Source organism: Telmatherina bonti, assembly GCF_933228915.1.
Source record: "Telmatherina bonti genome assembly, chromosome: 22".
Classification (NCBI taxonomy): domain Eukaryota; kingdom Metazoa; phylum Chordata; class Actinopteri; order Atheriniformes; family Telmatherinidae; genus Telmatherina; species Telmatherina bonti.
The window spans coordinates 24770931-24795194 of NC_136631.1; the positions used below are offsets into that span (position 1 = coordinate 24770931).

The 24264-nt window shown below is 40.7% G+C and overlaps 1 protein-coding gene across 5 annotated transcripts in view; it reads left to right on the forward strand.

Annotated features, from left to right (window-relative positions):
• The window catches only part of syne1b (spectrin repeat containing, nuclear envelope 1b), a gene marked incomplete at its 5' end in the record, with an annotated part of 91450 nt that overhangs the window by 39043 nt on the left and 28143 nt on the right, over positions 1 to 24264 (forward strand). For 4 of the 5 annotated variants that reach the window (XM_079261698.1, XM_079261700.1, XM_079261699.1 and 1 more), the window contains 50 exons: positions 50 to 257; positions 448 to 560; positions 693 to 898; positions 981 to 1130; positions 1274 to 1565; positions 1678 to 1850; positions 1934 to 2243; positions 2515 to 2679; positions 2851 to 3207; positions 3326 to 3462; positions 3928 to 4105; positions 4316 to 4498; positions 4619 to 4762; positions 5224 to 5379; positions 5701 to 5865; positions 5947 to 6119; positions 6557 to 6710; positions 6810 to 6953; positions 7316 to 7480; positions 7594 to 7911; positions 8155 to 8310; positions 8553 to 8723; positions 8830 to 9156; positions 9249 to 9401; positions 9548 to 9715; positions 9899 to 10075; positions 10192 to 10338; positions 10441 to 10570; positions 11050 to 11222; positions 11534 to 11799; positions 11944 to 14104; positions 14210 to 14547; positions 14652 to 14796; positions 14875 to 15093; positions 15175 to 15443; positions 15554 to 15719; positions 16579 to 16734; positions 16891 to 17043; positions 17160 to 17342; positions 17468 to 17605; positions 17777 to 17962; positions 18091 to 18213; positions 18300 to 18482; positions 18664 to 18807; positions 19353 to 19541; positions 19742 to 19882; positions 20193 to 20306; positions 21921 to 22082; positions 22904 to 23098; positions 23360 to 23536. In XM_079261698.1, coding sequence (XP_079117824.1) covers positions 50 to 257; positions 448 to 560; positions 693 to 898; positions 981 to 1130; positions 1274 to 1565; positions 1678 to 1850; positions 1934 to 2243; positions 2515 to 2679; positions 2851 to 3207; positions 3326 to 3462; positions 3928 to 4105; positions 4316 to 4498; positions 4619 to 4762; positions 5224 to 5379; positions 5701 to 5865; positions 5947 to 6119; positions 6557 to 6710; positions 6810 to 6953; positions 7316 to 7480; positions 7594 to 7911; positions 8155 to 8310; positions 8553 to 8723; positions 8830 to 9156; positions 9249 to 9401; positions 9548 to 9715; positions 9899 to 10075; positions 10192 to 10338; positions 10441 to 10570; positions 11050 to 11222; positions 11534 to 11799; positions 11944 to 14104; positions 14210 to 14547; positions 14652 to 14796; positions 14875 to 15093; positions 15175 to 15443; positions 15554 to 15719; positions 16579 to 16734; positions 16891 to 17043; positions 17160 to 17342; positions 17468 to 17605; positions 17777 to 17962; positions 18091 to 18213; positions 18300 to 18482; positions 18664 to 18807; positions 19353 to 19541; positions 19742 to 19882; positions 20193 to 20306; positions 21921 to 22082; positions 22904 to 23098; positions 23360 to 23536 — 11301 coding nt within the window. The remainder of the gene's footprint in view (positions 1 to 49; positions 258 to 447; positions 561 to 692; positions 899 to 980; positions 1131 to 1273; positions 1566 to 1677; positions 1851 to 1933; positions 2244 to 2514; positions 2680 to 2850; positions 3208 to 3325; positions 3463 to 3927; positions 4106 to 4315; positions 4499 to 4618; positions 4763 to 5223; positions 5380 to 5700; positions 5866 to 5946; positions 6120 to 6556; positions 6711 to 6809; positions 6954 to 7315; positions 7481 to 7593; positions 7912 to 8154; positions 8311 to 8552; positions 8724 to 8829; positions 9157 to 9248; positions 9402 to 9547; positions 9716 to 9898; positions 10076 to 10191; positions 10339 to 10440; positions 10571 to 11049; positions 11223 to 11533; positions 11800 to 11943; positions 14105 to 14209; positions 14548 to 14651; positions 14797 to 14874; positions 15094 to 15174; positions 15444 to 15553; positions 15720 to 16578; positions 16735 to 16890; positions 17044 to 17159; positions 17343 to 17467; positions 17606 to 17776; positions 17963 to 18090; positions 18214 to 18299; positions 18483 to 18663; positions 18808 to 19352; positions 19542 to 19741; positions 19883 to 20192; positions 20307 to 21920; positions 22083 to 22903; positions 23099 to 23359; positions 23537 to 24264) is intronic. The other variant, XM_079261702.1, reaches the window with a different exon arrangement.

Sequence of the window (24264 nt, forward strand, 5' to 3'; positions counted from 1 at the left end):
GACTTCATATGCTGATAAACTAAACTGTGTTTCTGAACCTGTTTGGTAGGACCTTCAAAAAGAGCTTCAAAATCAACAGGGAAGTATTGATTCAACCAGAGAAAGCCTCAACAACCTGTGTAGAAAATATCCCTCTGAAGAGCTGTCTGGTTTGGGCTCATCTCTTACTGACCTCATCAAGACTTACGAGTCTGTGAACCAGCTTTCTGCAAGGACACTGATCTCACTGCAGAACTGCCTTCAGCAGCAGTTCAATGGTAAAAAGTTTTATTAAAAGAATGTAATAAAATAAATAGTAAATGAATAAATAAATAAGAATGTAATGAAATCACTTTTTAAATGAGAATATATGTCATAATGTTGAAAAAGAAAAAGTGTTCTGTTAAGTTTGACTATGTCTAAATTAAGTGTTGATATTGATTATTTCTGTTTTATCTGGATCTTTAGATCTAGTCCAGGAGTTTCATCGCTGGCTTTCAGAACAAAGGGAGATAGTGAAAGAATGCTCTGACCGATCAGGAGACACTCAAATTGTGGAACGTAAACTACAGAAACTGAAGGTGATGATGTCTGCATATAGACAATTCTGGTTTTAAACATAACTTAGACTTTGATGGGAGGAGAAGTATATTCTGTAATTTGCAGGAGTTTGCACTTTTGCAAAAGTAAAAGTGATGTGAATTATTTATCAGGGTGCCATGGATCGTGTGGAAGAGGGTGAAGTTCGTCTTACTCAGGTCTGTGAGGAAGGAGGAAAACTCCTGCTTCATCTTCCAAAAGCCAGTGCAGGGCAGGTCCAGCAGCACCTTTCCTCCATCCAGCAAGACTGGGACAGCTTTGTGGAGCATTGCAGGCAGAACCAACAGATTCTGGAGGATAGCGCTTCCCTCATGAAGGGGTAAGAGACTCGCATGAACTAGCTGTATAACACTTTTTGTAGACTCACCATTTGTAAGAAAGGCTTTATAAATCACCTGTAGGTTTGAGGGTCGCCTTAAGAAGCTCAGATGGTGGTTGGAACATATGGAAAATAGACTGACTGCAGATCTGCTTGAAGCCAAGCAGCGCGGCCCTGAAAAAGCTGCACTTGAGCAAGTGGAGGAATACCAGCAGGAAGTTCTCAAAGAAAGGTACTTAATCTGTGTTTTAATTAAAAAGGAAACTGGTGCTCAGATATTTTTTATTCCTTTTAAATGTTTATAGATCGGTTTCAAAGACTCCTAGGGAGTTTCAACAATTACCAAACTTACTTGTCGTTCATCTTGGCTTGCAGGGATTCTTTTGAGCGTCTCTGCCAGGAGGGCCAGGCCCTAAATGAGGGTGGGCGAGGAGATGGAAGTGAGACAAGAGTTTCAGCTCAGCTGCAGTCACAGCACCAAGCCTTGCTAAGGCGTGTGAGGGAAAGGCTACGCAGCTGCCAGCTCACTTTACAAGAGCAGCAAGCCTTTGAAGAGACACTGCAGACTACCTGGGGCTGGCTTAATGGTGTGCAGGAGCGCCTGGCCTCACTCAACAGCACGGTTGGCAATAAAGAAACTCTGGAGAAAAGACTAGGTCTTGTACAGGTCAGTTAATAATGCCCGTGTTTGTGGGGGTTGTTTTGTTTCCTGTAGACATATTGAATAACATTGAGGAATGTCTAGTGGTTCATAGTTCTTTTTCTATGTTATCCTAAAGGATATTCTGCTGATGAAGGGAGAGGGTGAGGTAAAGCTCAACATGGCGGTGGGAAAAGGAGAGCAGGTACTAAAGCACAACAGAATGGAGGGACAGGAGGCAATTTGTTCACAACTCCAGAGCCTGAAGGATGCATGGGCTAATATGCTAATGGCTGCTATGAGTTGTCACAGGTAGGAACTTGTTGGAATAAACTGTACTTGTTAAATCATGCCTAATTCAATAGAACATATTCATATTTTGCTATAATTTACAGCCGTCTGGAATGGACAGTGGCTCAGTGGACCAGCTTTCAGGAAAATAAGAACCATCTCCAGCAGTGGATGGACTCAGTGGAACAAGAGATGGGGATGACTCTGCCTCAGCAACCAGGGCTTAAAGAAAAATCTGCTTTGCTTGAGCGACTAAGGGCCATCCAGGCAGATGTGGACGCTCATGCAACAGCTCTGTCACGCCTAATGGACAAAGCAGTGGAAATGCATGAAAAAACCGGTGATCAAACATTTGGACCGGAGTCAAGGGGAGAACTCAATGCACACTTTGCTGATATCTCAGCTGTTGTCAAGGTAATTTGAATTCAGACATACAAGGTGTTGTACTTGCAGAGTCTAAATTATATATGATTCATATGGGGAAATTAGGACAGATGTAAATACATTACATGAGTAGATCAAATAGATCTTCCACAGCACTGTTAGCAGAATGGGATAGTTTTCCTATACAGTGGTTTGAAAAGACAAATTCTTCTGCAAATCAATACAGACTATTTGGATTATGAAACTGATGCAGTATGTTAATGATGTTATGTCATAAAGGCACTGTCTTTCTTTTCTAAAGGGTAAAGTGCAGTCCATGCAAAACATTGTATCAGAACATGAACAGTACCTTGATGCTGTGAGAGACTTCAACGACTGGCTCATTTCTGCAAAAGAGGAACTCCAGCGCTGGTCTGACTTGTCAGGAGATTCAGTCAACATTAAAAGGAAACTCTCCAAAGTACAGGTAAGAAAAATCTAAATGCACTTCTTCAGTAAAATGTTGTTTGTGACTTCATGGTAAACCATGGGCCTCTCCCATTTCAGCTGTAGTCTCTGAATGTGGTAATATTGCTGATGAAAGGATGGGGGAAGTTTCCTCTTTTTAAAAAAGTTTCATTGCTTATTTGTTTTCCAGGAGCTGCTTGACTCTAAGCAGCGAGGAAGAGAGAGACTGAACCGTGTTCAGAGATGTGGGGCAGTGGCAAGAGATCACACCGGCTCGGGCGGTTATGAGGCTTTGGAGCGGGAGGAAGCAGCCCTGTTGTCTCAGTGGGAGCAGTGGGAACGCGGGGCACTCCAGACGCGTGCCAGTCTGGAGACTGCACTCTCACAGATATCCAGCTCAGAACAGGAGTTTAACAGGTTATCGGCACAGCTGGGGCAAGACATGCAAGACTTCAGCCGTCAGCTGCAGGACTGGCGGTTACATTTGACCCAAGCAGAGGAAAAAAATGATGGAGAGGAGGCTGTTAAAGGCTGGCAGATAACAAAGGCAGGTTTCGACTTAGTTTAGTGTCAAACCTAATAACATTATTTAGTAACTACCTGACTAAAGTATGTAAGAAATTGTTAATATTTGTGGTTCGTATCTACTTTTGTTTTCCATACAGGATACTTTAGAGGAACTTGTCAAAGCTGAGGCGATTTCCGATAGTCTGAAGACTCAACTCAATGATCTGTGTCGATTCTCCAAAGAAATGGGTACACAGTCCGAGAGAGTGTCTGCTCTCATCAAGGAATACAACAGGTAAGGAAAATAGAAACATGGTAACTGGTAGCCATCATTTATGATTGAAAACTGTTGCTGCATTCAGCCTATATTTATAAAAAAGTAACTCTTATGTAATTTAGTTAAATCAAGTTGAATAAATTTAGAATAATATTTAACAAGTAAAATTTAACTCCTTCTGATTTATTTTTCAGTCTTTTCTACTGAGCTGACAATTGTGTTTGTTTTTAACACTTTTGCTTTAGTTAGAAACAAATACTGCCTGCAGTTATTGACTTTTTAAAAAAAATCATTAATCAAGAAAATCAGTGATCTACATTTTAATCTTTTTGAAGGAATTTCCTATTTTGTGTCCTTGTTAAGTCATTACAATGGACATAATCGCTGTTTGGCTTGTTATACATATTTGATGTGGCAAACACGACTGTTTGCTAAATTATATGATTACAAAGAGAAAACTGTTTCTTTCTCATTTGTTGTCAGTCTGAGTCTCCAAGCTTCCAGGGAGTGTCAGAGCAAAGAGAAGCTGCTGGTACAGGGCTTTCGCTCAGCCTTCAGAGAGTTTCAGCAATGGCTGGTCAATGCCAAGATCAACACAGCCAAGTGTTTTGATGTCCCTCAAAATGTCAATGAGGCCTCCTCCAGTTTGCAAAAAATTCAGGTGTGTCATTTCTGTCAGACATCGCTGAACATTCAGACACAAATGCTGATGGGACAAGTTATTTCATTACTCTCCTTACAATAAAGCGAGGTTTTGATATTCAAATATAATTATTTACCTAATATTGAAACAGGGGTATGAATAAAATGTCTACTGGGTTTTTTCACATGTTGGAGTTATAACCTGATCTCTTCTTTCTCATTATTTTAGGAGTTTCTTGTTGATAAAGAGCAAGGTCAGACAAAGCTGAATGCTGTGCTTGTGAATGGAGAGCTTGTCTGTAATATTGCAACTAAAGACAAAACGGATGCAGTCCGGGCTAAAATGAACACTGCCAAAGAAGACTGGAAAAACATTATGACTAATCTGCACAACAGAGAGATAAATCTGCAGGTAAACATTTAAATGTAGCTTCAACAATTGTGTCTTGCTTCATTTCATTCTACAGAACCTGCAGGGGATTAATGAGCTGTATCTCAATAAAAGATCGCATTTGTCTTCCTGTTATTTCAGAACCTTCTTTCTCAGATGAAGGATTTTGAGGCGAACGCTGAGCCTCTTCAGGAGTGCTTGAATGCTACAGAGCTGGCTGTCCAAGAGAGCAGCACAAGACTTCATGATCTCACAGCCAAAAAGCTCGAGCTTCATAAGCTACAGGTAATAATGTCCAATATCCTCCAGGCTGGGAACAAAGCAATCATGTCAGTCAAGTTCAGCAACCATTCAGTGCTTGGGTGTGACTCAAACTGCTCCTCCATTGCAGAAACTCATCATTTCAGTTCTGTTGTAAAGATTTAGCAATGCTAGTTTTAGAAGCACTGCTATGCGCTTTTGCTAACTGTCAGTACTTTCGACTTACCGTACCTTTGCTTACTTACATGTCTGCTTAACGTTTACTATCACATGGATAAATATTTTATGTAGCTGTCTAAGCTTTTAAACTTTGTTTGGTTTGACTGCATGTCATGACCATCAAGCTTTCCTGAAACTCTGGCCAATGTGCTGTCATTTTTGTCATGTACTCATCTCTAACACGCTGCTCTAATTCTGAATTCAACTGCCCTTTATATCTGTGTTAGCTTGCATGCCTCTTTGATAACCTGCTTGTGCTCTTCCAGTCTGTGCTTGAGGAGTTAGCCTCTTACGAGGTTCAGCTGAACAGGCTAAAAGAGAAGGCCCAGCTGTTGTGGGACGAACACTCGGCCGGCAAGGGCTTTGTACACCGTGTCTCGCAACTCTCTGCTCAGTACCTAGCTTTAACCAACCTGACCAAGGTAAAGTAACATCTACAGAACTGCCTGTGCACGGGGCTGTTGTGGGATTAAAACAGGAGCAGACACAGAGGCACTAGACTGGATGGAGCTCCTACTTAGTATTATTTTTAAGATCATATCCAGTGAAGGTACTAATTCATCGTTAAACACTAATTTCTGTCTTTTGTTGATGTAAGTCATGGAGAATATACAACTAACGCTCTTAATGTCTGTTGTTAGATGTCTATAAAGTACATATTGTTTAATGTGGATTTTATATCTAAGAACCTGTAAGATTTTTGTTTGTTTGTTTTTTATTTGTGGTGCTTTATGTCTTTGCAGGAGAAGACATCCCGGATTGATCGGATTGTCACTGAGCACCAGCTTTTCGCCCAAGGTTTGAAGGAGCTGCAGAACTGGGTGGCTGACACCAGCCACATGCTGCAGACTTACTGCGCCCCCACGGCTGACAAAAATGTTCTGGATAGTCGGATGATCAAGCTAGAGGTATAGAAAGTAACTCTTAGTTTTCAAAGTACAACTGTTAATATGAAGTCTAATAAATGCACATGGGGGATTGTTCACCAGGCTTTGCTGACTGCTCGTCAAGAGAAGGAGATCCAGCTGAAGATGCTGATCACAAGAGGGGAGTCAGTTCAGAGAAACACCTCAGCTGAGGGAGTGCCCATGGTTCAGAAACAAATACAGGAACTAAAAGACTCATGGGATGCCCTGCTCTCTGCTTCTATTATCTGTAAAAGGTTTGTTCTCTAACCAAAATGAAGTTAGTTAGGTAGGAGATGCGTTGCAGCCAATTAATCAAATGCTCTAAAACCAAAACAAAATATTTACAAACAGGACTGAAGAAAACACCATCCAATCGTTTTAACCACCTCGTTCTAGACAATTAAATGGTGATCTGTGTGTCAAATTGCATTTGCCATCCGCCAAGCATTGCACACTTCTGAGTATGTTTTTGGGTGTGTGGCTTCGGGGGAATCTGAATTGTGTATTTTTTAAAATGTAGCTAGCTTGAACCGTTTTTTCCGCTATACTACCTTTAACAACACTCCCTCACACAGCATTTTGACTGCCTTATAATACGACTTTACCAACAAAATGGTTATGTAATCACTGGAAATGTAACACATGAACATGAACATCACTGACTGACTGTTCTTATCTTTAAAATCCACAGTCAACTGGAGGGCTCACTGTCTCAGTGGACCAGTTACCAAGAGGACGTACACCAGTTTGTGGCATGGATTGAGCGTGTAGAAGAAAGTCTTGATCCCACTGATAAACAGTGTCCAGAGATGAGAGATAAAACTGCAAATCTGAGCAAAGCAAAGGTTCCACAGTATTTCCTTTTTCTGTGGAGTATTATTCATATACAGTATATTAAATATCATGCAAATACATTTGAATTAACTCAAAATGAACTTTTTCAGTTGTTGCATGAGGAAGTGCTCAGCCACTGCACGCTTCTGGACACGATTACTGCAAAAAGTGCTGGAATCACAGAGAACTACGTCACTCAGCTGGAGCTTCAAGAACTGCAGGAGCGTTATAACACTGTCAAAGACAACACTATAGTAAGACGTAGCAGAATGTGTTCATGAAAGTCCTAAAATGTTCACATCACTAGTATGACCTCAACCACTTCACATAAAAACTACATTCCCAAGAAAGGCATGCCCTAAGATCTGTGAGTTTTTAATGTGAGGTTTAATGTAGTTTTGTAAATTTCGTTGTGACTTTTTGATGCAGTTTTAGAAGACAAGGTTTATTCAGAAGAAATTTGTTAAAATAACCACACGCTGCTTTAAACATACTAAAATATACAAATGTGTTTATCCAGTAGTTGCATATCAATCCAGATGGTAAAATATCTAAGACTAAACTGTAAACAGTGAAACTTCAGCTGATTCAGTATCATATTTGTGCTGCTCCTCAGAGGGCCGTTGGCAAAGCAGAGGAGCTGGTGAAAGCCCATCAGGAGTATCAGCAGGGGCTTCGTGCATTTGAAGAGTGGTTGGAACAGGAACAAGAGAAGCTTGGCTGCTACACCCAGCTGGAGGGGGATGTTGATATGCTGGAGGAGACGCTCCAAAAGCTGCAGGTCTAAAAAAGCATATTAATATTGTAGCATTAGTATTGTTTTTGCCATAATAAATTCACTACTGCATGGCAAGAAACTTTGTAGAGCATTTAACCACAATTGTGCAATTACAGGAACTACAGCTTCATTGCACAGAGGGCCAGGCTTTACTTAACATGCTGCTGGTCAGTCGAGAGCTTGTCATTCCCTGGGGTCTGCCTCAGATAGAAGACAGAGCACTGGAAACACTTCAGCAGGAGTGGAGGCTCTACCAGGCTCAGCTGGCTGACACTCGCTCTCAGCTAAACAGTGCTCTGGCCAAACTTCGGCAGATGGAGCAGAAGTTCCAGCGTCTTGACAGTTGGCTGAAAGGCATGGAGACCAAAGCACAACTGCGCAGTCATCGACGGTCTGACCGTACCACCAAAGATGCTCAGCTCCAGATGATAAAGGTTAGTGTATTAGAAACAGAGGCTGCACACTTGGAAATACTTTGCTTTGTTACAGAAATCTGTCCTGTTAATTTTTTTAATGCAATTTATATGTAAATGCCACAACAGGATATAATAGAACAGTAAAGCACTTTAGTTTCTCTGTTGTTTTTAAATCTTTTATCAGGAGAGATTGTTTTCAAATTCAGTAAAAAATGTAATTGTTTGTGGTCTTGACATGAGTAATAATACTTCTAATATTAGAGCTGGCAGGAGGAAGTTCTTGTTTATCAGGAAGAAATGGAAGGCCTCACTCTTTTGGCTCAACAAGTTCTGGATGAGACGCACATCAGCAGCCGCATCAGTACCAGAGCCACCCAGATCACAGCGCGTTACCACGCTCTGCTCCTGCATTTACTGGTAAAACAATCTGGAACCTAACATTGCAGTAAAACATATCTGTAAATGCAGCAGTATGAATACCAACATTAAAATATATACAAACTGCATCCCTTCAGTGCACAGTTCTATGTTTAAAAGAGATACTGCAAATTTGTGAATCTATATTTTGATGGATTGTTAAGAAGTTGTTATTACTTTGGCTCCTTTGAGTCTTTATTTCCACCCACAACTTTACTTTTTCCTCTGTTTTTACAATTCAGGAGACAATCAAACAACTCCAGGAGGAAGTATCTTGCATTGAAGAAGCTCAGGGTGTCTTCACCACCTTCTCCGACTGGCTCAGCACAGCTCAGAATAACTTTAGTACTGTGGCTACAAGTGTTGATGTAGTTGACCGCTTTGCAATGGAAAGAAAAATGAAGAAATTGGAGGTATGTTTTATGATGCAATGCTCATTCCCTGTATGACAACAGAATTTAGTGTCACGTATGTAAGTCTGGTATTTGCTCAAAATCTTTTGGGTTATTAACATTTCAGGGTCTTCAGGGTGACATGGAGCAGGGTCACACTTACCTAAAGACTCTGAGAGAGAAAACAGAGCGGGCCATGGCATTCTTGGAAGAGCCTGAAGCAGACCAGCTTAAGGAAGAAGTAGACACTCGACTCTTTCAACTAGAGGAGCTAATGGCAGCTCTGCGTACAGAGCATAGCTCCCTTGAGAAGTGCATCTCCCTCTCTAAAGACTTTATGGATAAATATAAGGCCCAGGCTCAGTGGTTGACGGAGACCAAAAACCTGCTAGCATCAAGTGTTGAGCCAAAAGCTGAACTCTATCAGAAGAAGGCTCAGCTTGCAAAGTACAAGGTACGTTAATGTTGTTACATTATTTTTGTCTTCAGAGTTTATTAAGAGTAATCAAGCTATTATATTATTTGTTTATTTTGTCACATATGCAGACGATCCAGCAAACTGTACAATCTCACGAATCAGCAGTGAAATCTGTCGTTGAGAAAGGAGAGGTCCTCCTTGAAGCCATTAATGACCCCACTATTAGTGAAAACATGAGAAAGCTACAGGCTGACTATCAAGACCTCTGTTTAGCAGCCAAGGTATGTAAACTAACAGAAAATTTTGGAAGAAAAAAAAAAAAAAAAACTATATTACATATTTAAATGGTTTATACTGCATTTTGTTCTGATGACATTGTCACATAATAAGAGTAAAAATATGAGACTTGTTTGTGGGTTTTTTCCAGACACATGTCCATAACCTTGTGGAGTGGGTGAAAGAGCATGAGGACTATAACATCGAATTGCAAGAAGCTGAGAAGTGGCTGTTGTATATGTCCAGTAGGCTGGTGACCTCAGACTCCATGCAGACCAGTAGCATGGAGATAGCTACTCAGCAACTTGCTCGACACAAGGTATTCAACTCCACAAAGTTCCACAAAAATTCAGTGTTTGAAGAAGTGATTATTATTTTGCAGTCAACAACATCATGTGAAATCACAAATGAGCTTTGGGGAGATTTATACACCCAAATAACAATATATACCTACAGTATCTTTTCTCTCAAGTAACTTTTTTGTATGGTTGATCTTTTTAAGGCCATAATGGAGGAAATAGCCAGTTTTGAGGAACGTCTCTCCAGTTTGAAGCAGAAAGGAGAAGGTCTTGTCGCCAGCTGTACAGACCAAGTTCAAGCTAAGATCAGTCAACAAATCCAAGCTCACCAACAGGGAACCAGAGATAGTTACTCTGCCATTTGCAGCACTGCACAGCGTGTGAGTTACAAATGAAAACAGTGACTCTTTCCTTACTCTTAGTGTTAATGCATGGGAAAAAAATTACCTTTCTGAACAAATTAGCTTAGTTAAGGCAAAACCTCGTTGCCCAACAGGTATACCAGAGTCTGGACCGGGAGTTGCAGAAACATGTTAGTCATCAGGACACTCTCCAGCAGTGCCAAACCTGGCTCTCTACTGTACAAGAGGAGCTCCGGCTCAATGACCAGGGGCCGTCGGGTCTGCAGGAAGCCCTGAAGCAGGTATTGTAACACCAAAACATTTAGCCTTGGAATGCAATAATGTGATCATTTCCTTCACTTATTTTTCTGATTTATTTGTGTTAATTACTTTTTCTCACAAAGATGAAACAATACAGGGCCCTTCAAGAGCAGGCCAGCACGTACCTGGACCTGGTGTGCTCTGTGTGTGACCTGTCTGATGATGCTGTGAGAGTTGCAGCTGCTGAGGTTCAGCAGATAAAACTCACAGTCAGTAATATTTTACATACTTCTATACTGCATTACATAAATGGCTGAATCATGACATTTGATTATTATATTAAACTTGGACACAACTGCTTCGGTTGCTAATTAATGAAATTAAGCAGTTTTTTTTTTTTGCCATGTACAGAATGCACAGTAATGTACATAAAGTTGATTGCACATCCTGCATCTGCAAGATTTAAAGTACTAGCATTCATCAGTGTACTTACAATATGTTTATCACTGTGTAATTTCTTAACATATCATGTATTATATCATATATAGTATGCATTGATGTGATGAACTATATGTGTAACTAAGTGTAAATGCATGTATGCATGGGTATATGTGTACAGATGTTTTATTGTATTTAACAAATGGACCCCGTGAAAAATTGTTAACTGCAGCTAATAAGGGTTCAAATAAATATAAACAAAAATTAAAGGTTGGATTTTAAAAAAAATTTTAACTATGTGCTTGTGCAGATAGAGGAAAGGATGTCCAGTGCCCAGGAGCTTTCAGAGGGCTGGAGAGAGATCAAGGAACAGAAACAAGATCTAACGAGCTTATTCCAAGACATGGAGCAGCAGCTTCTCAGCCTCTCAAGAAGACCGGCAGAGCTGGAGACTAAGATTGCTCACAACATGCTAGTACAAGCCAAGGTACATAACAGCATTGTGACAATCAGTGTTTGATTTTGCACAAAAGAGATATGGTGCATATATTTTAAATGCTGTAACATTTAAGACCTAATGCAAGATTTGATCAATGTCCCTGAGTAGAGGGTACAACAAGTTTAAATTTGTTAAGTTATACTGTTTTAAATCTATCTTTGTTTTTTATTTTAATCATACAGTATAAGATATTATTCTGTCTTTATTCTTTTGACCTGGTCAATTGAAAGTATTTAAAGAGATTTGTGCAGATGATTGGAGATATTTTGTTTACATCAAACATATTGCTTGTTTTTCAGGAATGCTGCCAGCAACTGCAGTCTAAACAGAGTATCCTCACCAAGATGACAGAGACTGTGAGCAGATTGACCGGTGGCCAAGACTCTCCAGAACATGCAGAACTTGACCGTCTAAGCCACTCCTGGCTGGAGCTCTGTCACCAGGCCAACAAGCTGCAGACACAGAGAGAGGAGGACTTACAGAGGAGTAAGGAATATCATGACTGTATTGCTGCAGTGGAAGTGCTGTTTGAACAGGTGTCCAAAGAGTGGGACAATCTGGCCAGGTGTGTATGAACATAAACTTTGTCTTAAGATCAGTGAAAATATCCAATAAAATATGCCATTTATGATACTTATCTGTTCCCAGTGTAAATAGCAAAATTATAAAAACACATTTAAATTTGTTTTCTTTTTTTTTTGTGCCACAGAACGGATGCTGAAAGTTCATCTCAGCATCTGGAGGCACTGCGGAAACTTGCAGTAACTCTGGGAGAGCAAAAAGGGGCCCTTGAGGACCTTAAGGAGCAGAAACAGAGAGTCATTCAACATCTGAACTTGGATGACAAAGAGCTGGTAAAAGAACAAATCAGCCATTTTGAGCAACGTTGGTCTCAGATGCAAAACTTAATCGAAAGAAAAATCCAGGACTCAGTGGTGACTTTGGAGGAAATGAGTCAAGTGGAGGGTCGTCTAAGAGAGGCCCGGGACTGGGCAGAGGAGCAGCAACCTGCTCTGTCTGAGGCCATGAAAATGAGTCCACCTCCTGAGTTGGCCCAGAGTTTCCTGTTTGACCATTTAAGCATCTGCAGTGAGTTGGAGGCAAAGCAGCTCCTCCTGGCTCAGGCCATGGCCGACGCTGACAGGGTGCTAGCACGACTCGGCCTCAACGAACGTCAGCATCTACAGCAACTCATCGCCGACACACAGTCAGAGGTGGAATCTCTGAGTGTGAAAGTGGTGCAGCGGAGAAAACACCTCAGCAAGGCTTTTACAGAGAGGACCCAGTTCCTGATGGCTGTTAGTCAGTCTATTTCTTGGGTTCAGCAGAATGAGAAGAAAGCCCAGGCAGAGGAGTACATCGCTTTGCTGCCTGATGACCTTGCCAAGCAAGTACGAACATGCAGAAACATTCAAAGCAATCTGAAAGCCTATCAGAGTGAGCTAACGTCGTTGTGGTCTCAGGGGAGAGACCTTATGAGGGACGCCAGTGAGGATGAAAAGAATGAAATTCTCACAAAGCTGCAGGAGTTGCAAAATATCTTTGACAGAACTCTACACAGATGTGGACAGAAACTCCAGGAGCTTGAAAAAGTACTCGTCTCTAGGAAATATTTTAAGACAGATTTAGAGAGAATATGTCAGTGGTTAAAACAAGCAGATATCGTTACGTTTCCAGAGATAAATTTGATGGTGGGAGATGCTGAATTGGAGGTACAGTTACTGAAGTATCAACAAATAGTTGAACAAGCCATCGAATATGAGAATCTTCTGCTAATTGTACAAAGAGCAGGTCAGGAAATTCTGCCCACTCTGAATGAAGTAGACCACTGCTATTTGGATGAAAAACTTAACACCCTCCCTCAGCAATATAACAGCATATTAGCTTTAGCCAAGGAGAAACAGGAGAAAATCCAACAGGCCATTCTTACAAGGAATGAGTACACTTCATTCATAGACGTCACCCACAAAGCACTGAAGGAACTTGAGGAACAGTTCAATAATCTCGGGACCCAGCCAGTAGGCTTACAAACGGAGGAGGTAGTCAGTTTGCAGAGTGATTACAAGGCAATCCAGGTCGATCTCAGCAGCCTGGGTCTCGCTGTGAGTGAACTAAACCAGAAAAAAGAGGGATTCCGTAGCACTGGCCAGCCATGGCGCCCAGAGGAAATGACCCAGCTTGTGAGCCTGTACAATGGACTAAAGAGGTTGGTGGAACAGAAAGTAGAACATCTGGATGAAACCCTAGAGTCTTTTGAGGACCACAAGGCGATGGCTATGCAGGTTGACTTTGAGTTAAAGGCCACAAAAGAGCAGCTGGTTAAAGTAAGTGCAGAGACGCAGTCAGCTGAAGAGAGGCTGAAGAACTACCACGCTCTCGCAGGAAGTCTCCAGAGTGCCGACTCTCATTTGTCAAGACTCATGGAGCAGATGGACACTCTTGCCCCTCGTGTGGACCAAGCAGCCCACGATGCCTCTAAGGAGCAAGTGGTTCTGTGGCAGGATGAGCTGCGATCTTTACAGGCTGCCGTCGGGGAGCTGATTGAAGAATGTGAGAACAGATTTATCCAAAGTAAAGACTTTGAGACAGAGATGAAGAGGACATTGGACTGGCTGCAGCAGATCAGGGATGACCTGGACTGTGCTGTTATTGTGGATGTCCGAGTTGAGAAAGTACAAGAAGAAATCAGGAAGCAGCAAATCATGCAAGAGGAAGTGCAATCCAGACTGAGAATTGTGGCTGCTCTCAGTAGTCGGGAGAAACAAGAGTATGTTAGTGCCAACGAGCTCGTTCCGGTCCACGTAGATACAAGCCTAGAAGAAATGGCAAAGCTGCAAGCTGATGTTCAGAAAGCACTAAGTTCCAAACAGGTACGATGGTCTTCCTTTTACTGGAACAAATTGTTTTTGTAACATAAATTAGATGAAAAAAAAAATCCCATTTTCTTTTTTTTTTTTTATTCGGTTTGTGTGAAGATTACCCTGGAGGAAGCTTTGGTTCTGTGCCAGAAGTACCACTTCAGGATGCAGTCAGCCTGTGAATGGTTGGAGGATGCTGTGTCTTTCCTTCAACAAGCCAGTTTAGGAGTAGATGTCGAAAACTACGAGGAGTGTCTCCGGCAGCAGGCGGACATCTTGTCAACAGAGCAGGAGTTTCTCATCCACCTGGAGGAGCTGCAGAACCTGCTTCCTCAGCTGGAGAACCTGGTTAACCCGACAGCTAAAGAGCAGCTACGGGTGAGCGTAGAGTCAGCAAAACAGAGAGGCGTGGAGGTTCGAGATCAGCTCCAGTGCCATGAGGATGTCTTACACGGGTAAGTGTAAGAAGACATTGAATAATGAACTTTTATTTTTATTTTTTATCTGCAATTTGTTACTGTTGATAGTACCATCTTACCCTCCAAAACTTTTTTCCTAGCTGTGTGGCCCAGTGGAAGTCTTTCCAGGATGCAAGACAAACTGTCATTGAGCTTATGAATGAGGCAGAAAAGAAGCTTACTGAATTTTCTACTGCAAAGGCAGCCACAAGTCAAGAGGCTGAAGACAAGCTACGCAGTCACCGGGTACGAAATACACATGACACACATGTAGGGCTTCTGCAGATGCCATGAGTTATTAATAGTCTATGTTTTTTTTTTTAGTCCCTCGTATCGCTTGTTAATGGCTTCCAAGAGAAGCTGAGTGGTTTAGAGGAACAAGCTGCTCAGCTGGAGCTGGTCGGGAGTGATGCCAGTAAGGCCACCATCAGTCGCTCAATGACCACTGTGTGGCAGCGCTGGACACGACTGCGCAGTGTGGCGCGGGGGCAGGAGAGAGTACTGGAGGATACAGCGCAGGAATGGAGGACTTTCAGAGAAAAGGTAAACAGGCAGCCAGTGGTGCGAAATGATTGGTAAAAACTTTTCAGCTTCAAATGTTTGTAAGTATCTTTTCTTTTACAGATGGTGAAGGTTAGAGACGTCTCAGAAGAGCTCCAAAGTCGTTTCCCCGACAGTGCTGTGGAAAAGGCTTCCAAAGCCACTCTGCAGTCTCTGCTGGACCAGCATGACTTGCTGAGCCAAGACCTGGAACGGGAACTCTCCTCGCTCACACTGTTGCGTCAGTATGCTCTGAGTCTGCTGCATGATGTGGAAGTGCCTTCACCAACAAATGAGCAAGACGAGCTGCCGAGCCTGAAAGAGATCAGAGCTGTTCAAGACCAAATGGAAAGGTAGGAAGAACTGACGAATGGATTTTGTCATTAAATATAGTCATTAGCTTTAAAAACAGTGATTTTGTTGAAAAGATTTTGAGAAGGATACATTTTTTGGATCCCCACAGTTTGTTGACACAGTCCAGGACCAAACGGGCTCAGGCAGCTCAGGAACTGAGGGAAAGAGAGGAAGTGGAGAAGGAGCTTAGTGTTGTGAAAGCCTGGATCCAGGAGACGCGGGAGCTGCTTCTGAATCCCACACCAGACATAGACTGTCTGTTGCAGGAGCTGGAGGTGCGTCTGCTATCTAAATAGAATAATCATTTTTGTGTGTTCATATGTTCATATAAATATATCATGCATTTATTTTGACAAATACTTCAAATGTTTAATTTGTTTTAATTAGCTTTTAATTGAAATTTCATTTGAATTTTTTTCTCATTTATTTATTATCTCTTATACCTAATTTTATGACATACCATACTTACTTTTTATTTATTTATATGTATATATATTACTTATATTTATTTATTTATTGATTATAGGTTTTATTTGAACCTTTCTGCTGTTATTTATTTAGTTTATTTAGTTAATTTATCTTGTGTTTTTTTTTTTTTTCTTATTTTATCTTTTTAGCTAATTAAGCTTCAATGTTTTCCTCATGGGGATCCTCCTTGTCAGGGGCTACGCCTGTTTTGTGTGCGGGGTTGCAGTGGGGGGGTCGTCCTGGCTGGGGTTGTCGGTAGGGGTTCTACACTGCAGCCTTTTGGCTGTGGTGTGGGCTCTGGCCCACCCCAACCTGGGCGTTTCTTGTGAATGCGTCTCCTATGGTCATTCTTGGGGCGGCTCCAGATCCCTTAGATATTGTTACCTTGCAGCAGTGTGAAGCCAGAGACAGACAGAAACCTGGAGGCAGTTTTATTTTGGTATAGAGATGTACTGGAAGCGTGAGGCTGTGCATTTGGGCTGCGTGTGTGGTCGTGCATGTGTGTGCGTAAGTGTGAAATTGTTTTTATATTGTAAAACACTGAAACACATCTGTACAAAAAGGGCTATATAAATAAAGTTTGATTTGATTTGATTAATCTAGTAATGAATGTGTGTATAACTTTTCCTTTTTATTCTAAATGTGTTTTCTCTTTGTAATGTTCAGATTGTACATGGTGATGTAATCACGTATCGTCAGAATGTGGATAAATTAGCTGAGCAACAACAAAGCAAGTACCTGGACCTCTACACCATTCTCCCCTCTGAAATTTCCATGCAACTAGCCGAGGTCTCACTTGCACTGGGTGCCATTGAAGATCAGGTATATCAGGCTTTATCTTACAAGCAGATTTTGATGTAAATATAGTTTTTGAATTTTTTTTCATCAGCTAAGTTTGTAATATTTGTTTGGGATGCCAAAAGTAATGTAGCATGCCTGCTCATGGGTTTTTTATTTATTTTCTTCTCCATGTCCCAGGTCCTTTCTAAAGAGCGAGAAAACCAGAAAACCAGAGAAATAAAGGAAGATTTCAGCTCTAGAATCCATGACATATCTGAGAAACTGAAAGCGATCTCAAACAAGTTTAAGGACAAATCTCCTGATGTTGACCATGCAAAAGAAGAGGTCAAGGTCTGTTCTCCACTTTTTATTTATTGTATTCCTCATATCTCTTTCCAAAATCTTACATAAAAAATTCATTTTTTTTCCCTTCATTAATATTATGAATATGCTTTTTGTTTTCTCAGAGTCTTCTTGAAGACCTGGACTCCTGTGGACGCACTCTTTCAGAATTGGATGTTGCTGTGCAAGAGTTTGGCCGTAGAAACCCCCTCCTGGCCAAACAACTGAGTGACGCGATAAGCAAACTGTCAGAGATGCATCATCACACAACGCGATTAGCGGACTGCCGGAACAATTGGCTCAAAAAGGTGAGCTTTGGTATTTTTAAGTCTTTTCTTATAATAAAACTGTTGTTTTAATGCTAAAACACTTGTAAACATCACAGCACAGTTATGTAGATTAAACCTGAATGTTTCTTATTTCGGCTTTTCAGGCTGTCTGCTATATAGATGAGTATAATGAGATGCTGGACTTTATACTGAGGTGGTCAGAGAAAGCCAAAAGTCTGGTGCGGGCAAACATCATCTGGAACTCTACTGTTCACCTGCAAGAACAGATTCGGATGTACCAGGTGAGTGGGGGTGTTATTGGGATCCAAACACAAGGATATATATAAATGGACATGATTTGAGTACAAATAAACATACTTTTAGTAAAACATTACTGAAGAAGGTTTTTTTAACCATATGAGGACCATTTCACATCTACCTTTCATTCTCCTACCTTGTTGCCTGGTGCTTAGGCTGTCCTGCGGGAGTCTCGAGAGCTCCATGGAGATCTGGAGTCTATGGCAGAGAAAGTCGAACTTCTGTCTGAGGTGCTGCAGGTTGAGTCAATGAGCCAGCAGGTTTGTGAACTCAGTCGGCATACTGATGAGCTTCAGCAAAGCATCAAGACACGTCTCCAGAGCCTGCAGGATGCAGACAAGGTAAAGAGAACTTTTTCTTTTGTTGCTTTTATGATTTTCATTTTTAGTTTTTTATCTTATTATCTTTGTATAATTTTAATTAAGAAGTATTAGAGTTTGTCACTCATATAATCGGCTTGTCTCTTCAGAGTATGGAAGCCTTAGAGCATGAAGTAAAGGCTCTACATGTTGCTCTGGAGCAGGTCCAAGCCACACTCACTTCACCAGAACTGGCACGCCAGAGTCTCAAAGAACAGCTGGCTCAGAGACAGGTAACCAAAAGGCGTGGTTTTCTCCCAAGTTTTTGTGTGTTTGGTTGTCAAGTTGAGCACAATATACATTTTCTTTGGTTTTGCAGCGTCTGTTGGCAGATATGGAGAGCTTCAAGCAGCAGGTACAGGCAGTACAGCTGTGCCAGAGTGCCCTCCAAGTCCCTGAGGAGGTGATGCCCAACCTCGCCATCTGTCGCACAGCTCTGCGTCTGCAGCAAGAAGCCAGTCACTTGCAGCATGTAGCAATACAGCAATGCAACATCTTACAGGTGCAGTGGGGGGCACGGTAGCTGTTGTTGAGTCACATTGTAATGATGTTAATTCAGCATCTAAATATGTTTCGCATTAATAAATTGTTGAAAGGCACAGCAAGCAGCAGGAGTTACAGTTTCAGACATAAAAAGAGGGGTTTGTTGTTGTCTAACAAAGTGACTTTCCTTTTTTATTCAGGAGGCAGTGGTTCAGTATGAGCAATATGAACAGGAAGTCAGAGATTTACAGGGGCTGATTGAGGAAGCTCATCGGGTCATTCAGGACATACCGATCCCCACCAGTAACATCCAGGAGCTGCAAGCCCAGATTCTTCACCATGAAGTAAAAGCATCTTATTTCACGCTCTAAACGTCTGTCTTATAAGCACGAGTCAGTGAGGAGAAGTAGATTTTATGTTTTTTTTAATAGAATCTGTCACATTCTAGCATTCGTCTATGAATTTGACGTTAATCCACATTAAAAACAACCCTTAAATGTGAAATGAATACACACACGATTATCTTCCATATCTTTTGAGCCTGTAGGAGTTTTTTTTTCTATTTTCTGACATTCTCTTCATTTTTATCATTTCATTTTTCATTTATCATTTTTTATTTATCATTTGTGATGTGTAGTTTATGGTTGTTTGTAGATTACAGTGGTTTGCTGTTGTGTTGTGAGGTGCAGTGATGTCAACAAGGCTGCTAATGTAACAACTGAAATTCAAGCCAAATTTTACCATAAAGATCATGATAAGTTCAGGATATAAAGTGCTGCAATTTCTGTAATCACTCATTCAGTTTAACAGAGACAATGTTTGTGCATAGCATATTCCAAAATGCATGACTAGTTTTAGTAATTAGCATGACTTTTGTGTTCACGTATAGGAACTTGCTCAGAAGATCAAAGGTTATCAGGAGCAAATTGCTTCACTAAATTCAAAATGCAAAATGCTGGCAGTGAAGGCCAAACATGCCACCATGCTGCTGACAGTGAGTGATACAGAAGGACTTCCTGAAGGGCTGCTGGACACAGAAGGGGAGAAATCCAAGAAAACTTCTGTACAAGCTGTTGTAGTAAGACAACATCAGATACTGCATGATGTACTGACTCTTATAAAGATAGCAACAATTTAAACTTCCTCTAATTTTCTACTATTTCTGAATTTAGCTCATATTTGGTTTTTTTTTTCTTCTTTGCACTATATTAACTAAACACCTTTTTTGATCAACCTTTTCAAAACTTAATCTTTTTTATCTGTTGTGTGCTGTGTCAGATGACAGCTGGTCGCTGTCACACTCTACTGTCACCTGTTACTGAGGAGTCAGGCGAGGAGGGCACTAGCAGTGACGTCTCATCTCCTCCAGTATGCCGTTCTCCCTCTCCAATAACTTACACTGAAGGCACTATCACTAAGGTATCTGTCCTCTCTTTCTCTTAGTACATTTTTTCTTTCTTCATATCTGTCTTAATTGCTGGTACTTGTGACGATTTCTATATTTCTGATTCTCTGTGTAAATCAAGGTGTTTTTTGCTTTTTGCTTCTGAGATGTTTTCTCCTCTTTTTGCCTAGTAAAACAAACACATGCAGGTAATCATCACAAAAGGAAAAAACAAGTCAATACAAGTCTTCATCTACATACAGGATATTCTTCACCTGCAAGCTCATCATGGATGACTGTAAATTTGGAGCTTCGTAAAACTGTTGTTTTTATGTTTATTTATAGATGGGACGTGGGACACTCATAAGAGCTCCAATCCAAGAATTATACGACCCGACGTTTGAGTCTGTAGCCAACTTAGATGACCTGCAGCGCTCATGGGAGACTTTAAAGAATGTGGTATGTTAAAAAATATGAGTCCTTACATTTCCTTGGTGTAAAAATGATTTAATTTAGTCTTCCATATATGCTTGCTTTAGAACAGGATGCCACAATTTATAAGAAAAAATAAGAATTAGTTTATACAGTGGGGCTCCGAAGTTTGGGCACCCCTGGTAAAAATTTATTTTAATGTGCCAAAAAGAAGCTAACAAAAGATGGAACATCTCCAAAAGGCGTCAAATTACAAATTAGACATTCTTATAACATGTCAAAAAAAGTTCAATCTTATTTCCATCATTTTAACTTTTAAAATAACAGAAAACAAAAAATGGCCTCTTCAAAAGTTTGGGCACCCTGCATAGTTAGTACCTTCTACTCCCCCGTTTGGCAAGTATGACAGCTTGTAAACACTTTTTATAGCCAGCCAATTGTCTTTCGAATCTTGTTTGAGGTATCTTCACCCATTCTTCCTTGCAAAAGTCATCCAGATCTTTGAGATTTCTGGGCTGTTTGTGATGCACTGCTCTTATAAGGTCATATCCAATTATGTGCCCTTTCTTCTCCAAATGTACCTGTGCTCATTCCGGCCAAAAAGTTCAATTTTAACCTCATCAATCCACAGAACTTGTTTCCAAAATGCATCGGGCTTGTCTATATGTTCCTTTGCAAACTTCAAATGCTGATTTTTGTGATAAGGACGTAAAAGAAGTTTCCTTCTGATGACTCTTTCATGAAGGCCACATTTGTACAAGTACCTCTTTATGGTGGAAAAGTGCACCACGACTCCAGTATCAGCCAGATCTTCCTGGAGGGATCGTGCAATCAAACTTTTTTTGATTTGACTTGCTTTTCTTACAATCTTGCAAGCTGTTCTGTCTGATATTTTTCTTGGTCTTCCAGATTTTGCTTTAACTTCCACTGTTCCCAGTGACTGCCATTTCTTGATTACATTCGGAATAGAGGATATTAGCATCTGAAAACACTTTGCTATTTTCTTACACCCTTCTCCTGCTTTGTGTGCATCAACTATTTTCAGTTTCAGTGTTCTTGACAACTGCTTAGAGGAACCCATGGTGCCGATTGTTGAGGCAAGGTCAGATGAGTCTGAGCATTTAAAACCTTTGAGATTGACATCGCCTGGTCTTTCCAGACACTAAATGTAAACAATCCAGGACACTGGCAGGTCTCTGTTGTCAAATTGGGGGCGTACAAGGTACTAACTCTGGAGGGTGCCCAAACTTTTACAGATGCCATATTTTGTTTTCTGTTATTTTGAAGGCTTAAATGATGGAAATAAGATGTAACTTTTTTTTTACATGTTATAAGAATGTCTAAACTGTACTTTGATGCCTTTTCGAGATTTTCCATCTTTTTAAAGCTCCTTATTTGCACATTAAACTAAATTTTTACCAGGGGTGCCCAAACTTTTGATCACCACTGTATGACACCTAAGTTTTCATTGAAATGAAATGTATGTCATTGACAACTAAGATCTATAAGCAGGTTAAACAGAGCATTTCTCAAATGATAATCAAAATTAATGTATACAATGATTTGCCATTAGTTACCACTTTTAGTGGCCTTAAACTAACCTATTGTGTATTCGTATGTATTTAATCAATTGATTTACAGATCAGTGAGAAGCAAAGATCTTTGTATGAAGCACTGGAGAAACAGCAGTATTACCAAGGCTCTCTACAGTCAATCTCTTCTAAAATGGAGAGTTTGGAGGCCAGACTCAGTGAGCCTCTGGAGGCAGATAAAAGTCCAGATGGCCACATAAAAGCTCATGAGGTGAGTCCTGTTGAAAGAAAGCCTAGCCAGAGTAGCCAGCTCAGTTAGTTTACAACTTCCAATGTCATATGTTGTCATATCTGCGCTGAATGGTGTTACGTAGCTCCAAAGTCTCTCCTCTGGCATTAGATTTACCAAGTGTAATTTATTTAAATACTACCACTGCCAAGGCAAATCTGCTGACTGTTCTTTGATATCACAACAATCAGTGCATATCTATGATAACAGTTCATTGACTTTATTATAGGAGGAAAAAGTACCTTCACCACAACAAACCTGAACTTTCTTGAGCTTCATGTCTCTGACTTGTAACTGAGTGCATTTTAATGTTTCTTAATTACTCAAAAATATGCTCCAGCGATCACATCACATCTTCATTCCATTTTCTAAAGGAGTTATTTATTTAGTCTGTCAAAATTTATCATAGAAGCAGAAAACCAGAAATGTGGATATGATTTATCCCCACTATAACAACCATAGTTTCTACTTTCTGTTTGGACTTAAAGTAACTTAATTTACAGTAATATGCCGTTTAAGTCACCTTTCTTAATATTGTTTGTAGAAGTTGAGAGAGTAGAAGAATTATTTCCATCTATGATAACCACATCTTTATGTGAAATACACTGTATTACAGCCATTTTTCCTGCCAATGAAACAACAAATAAACAAAAGTAGGATCAAACTTTATTGAAACATCAATCAGGTCACAGATCCTCCCCAACTTTAAACCTTATACACCTACTGAGAACACACATTGCTGCAGAAATAACATATCAATACATAAAAAATATTTATTGTTTATGTCTAAATGTTTTTTGCAGAGCATGATAGAGGACATTCATAGAGTGCAGGATGACATCGAGAGGCTGCAAACAAAGTTCACAGAAGATCTGGCTGCCGATGCTGAGGACTCGGACATAGCTGACCAACTGGCCATGCAGTCCTCACTGGCTGTGTTAGCTGAGAGGATGGCCACCATCCAAATGAAAGCTTCAGGGAAACAACAGTTACTGGAGGTTAGTTCTATCCCATTTTTGGAAGCACATTACTGGATTTAAGTTGTGTTTTATTGATAAATTAAACCTCATTTCAAAATAGAACATAACTGAATACTTATTTGTATAGAAAAATTGAATAACTTGAAAGTTGAGAGCCTATCAGGACTGGTAAATGTTTCTATGATACTGTGAATTTTGAGAGATCCAGCAAATTAACCAACTGAAACAACAATCTTTGGCAGGAATGTAATAATTAATGTGTGCTCTTGCCTTCTGCAGGAGTGTGTCAATGATCGTCTGGAGGGTAAGCGCCAGGAGCAGGCCATACAGTTCTATCACACCCAGACTGATGAATTGGATCAGTGGTTATCCAGGATGCGCAGTGCTGTAATCTTCATCCTTAAACCTAAACCTGCAGAAGAAAAAGACGTAGAGCTTCAACTCACTGAATGTCAGGTAACTGCTCCCCCTGCTGTCCACTCTGGGTATTGTATCTAAACAGTGTTTGAATTACTGGTTCATGAGGAATAAAAGTGGATTTATGAATATAAAGATACGAGGGCCCTCTGTTAGAGCAGACGGTTGCAGAGGATTGGCAAGAATGACATAGACAGCTCTGGTGAACCTTTGAAATGGATGTTCTGACTTTGCCTCTGATCAACACACTAATGCAAGCCAAAAGAGGATTATCAACATACGTCTTATCTTTCAATATTTCCTTTCCCATATTACATATGGATCATCATGGGGGCTTTTCAGAAAGTAAACAAGAGCATTAGTGGAGTTAGAGGGGCATTCAGATGGCTGGAGTGCTAAGCGACTGTAGCACTAGTCTTAAGCAGATTATGCAGAGGTTTCTGTGGGACAGGGGAGTGCAGAGCACAGGGCGGAGTTCTTAGGGTTTGTAGGTTTCAGACGATTAATAGAGCCTGCTCCCGGGATTGGTTACGGGTATAAAGCTGCTAGAATATCCAAGTAGGGGAATCTTAGTGCAGAGGGAGGGAAAAGCAGAAGGGTGAGACAGTTGCTGTCTACCTGAAGCTATCTGTTGCAAGGAGTGGCTATCCTACAAGAAAACATATGTCTTATCAAACATTGGAGCGACATTTGTTGATGAGCATTGATAAGTGGTCTGGACTTACCATGGAGCTAAATGCAGGAGTATTGTTATTGACTTTGAGCGA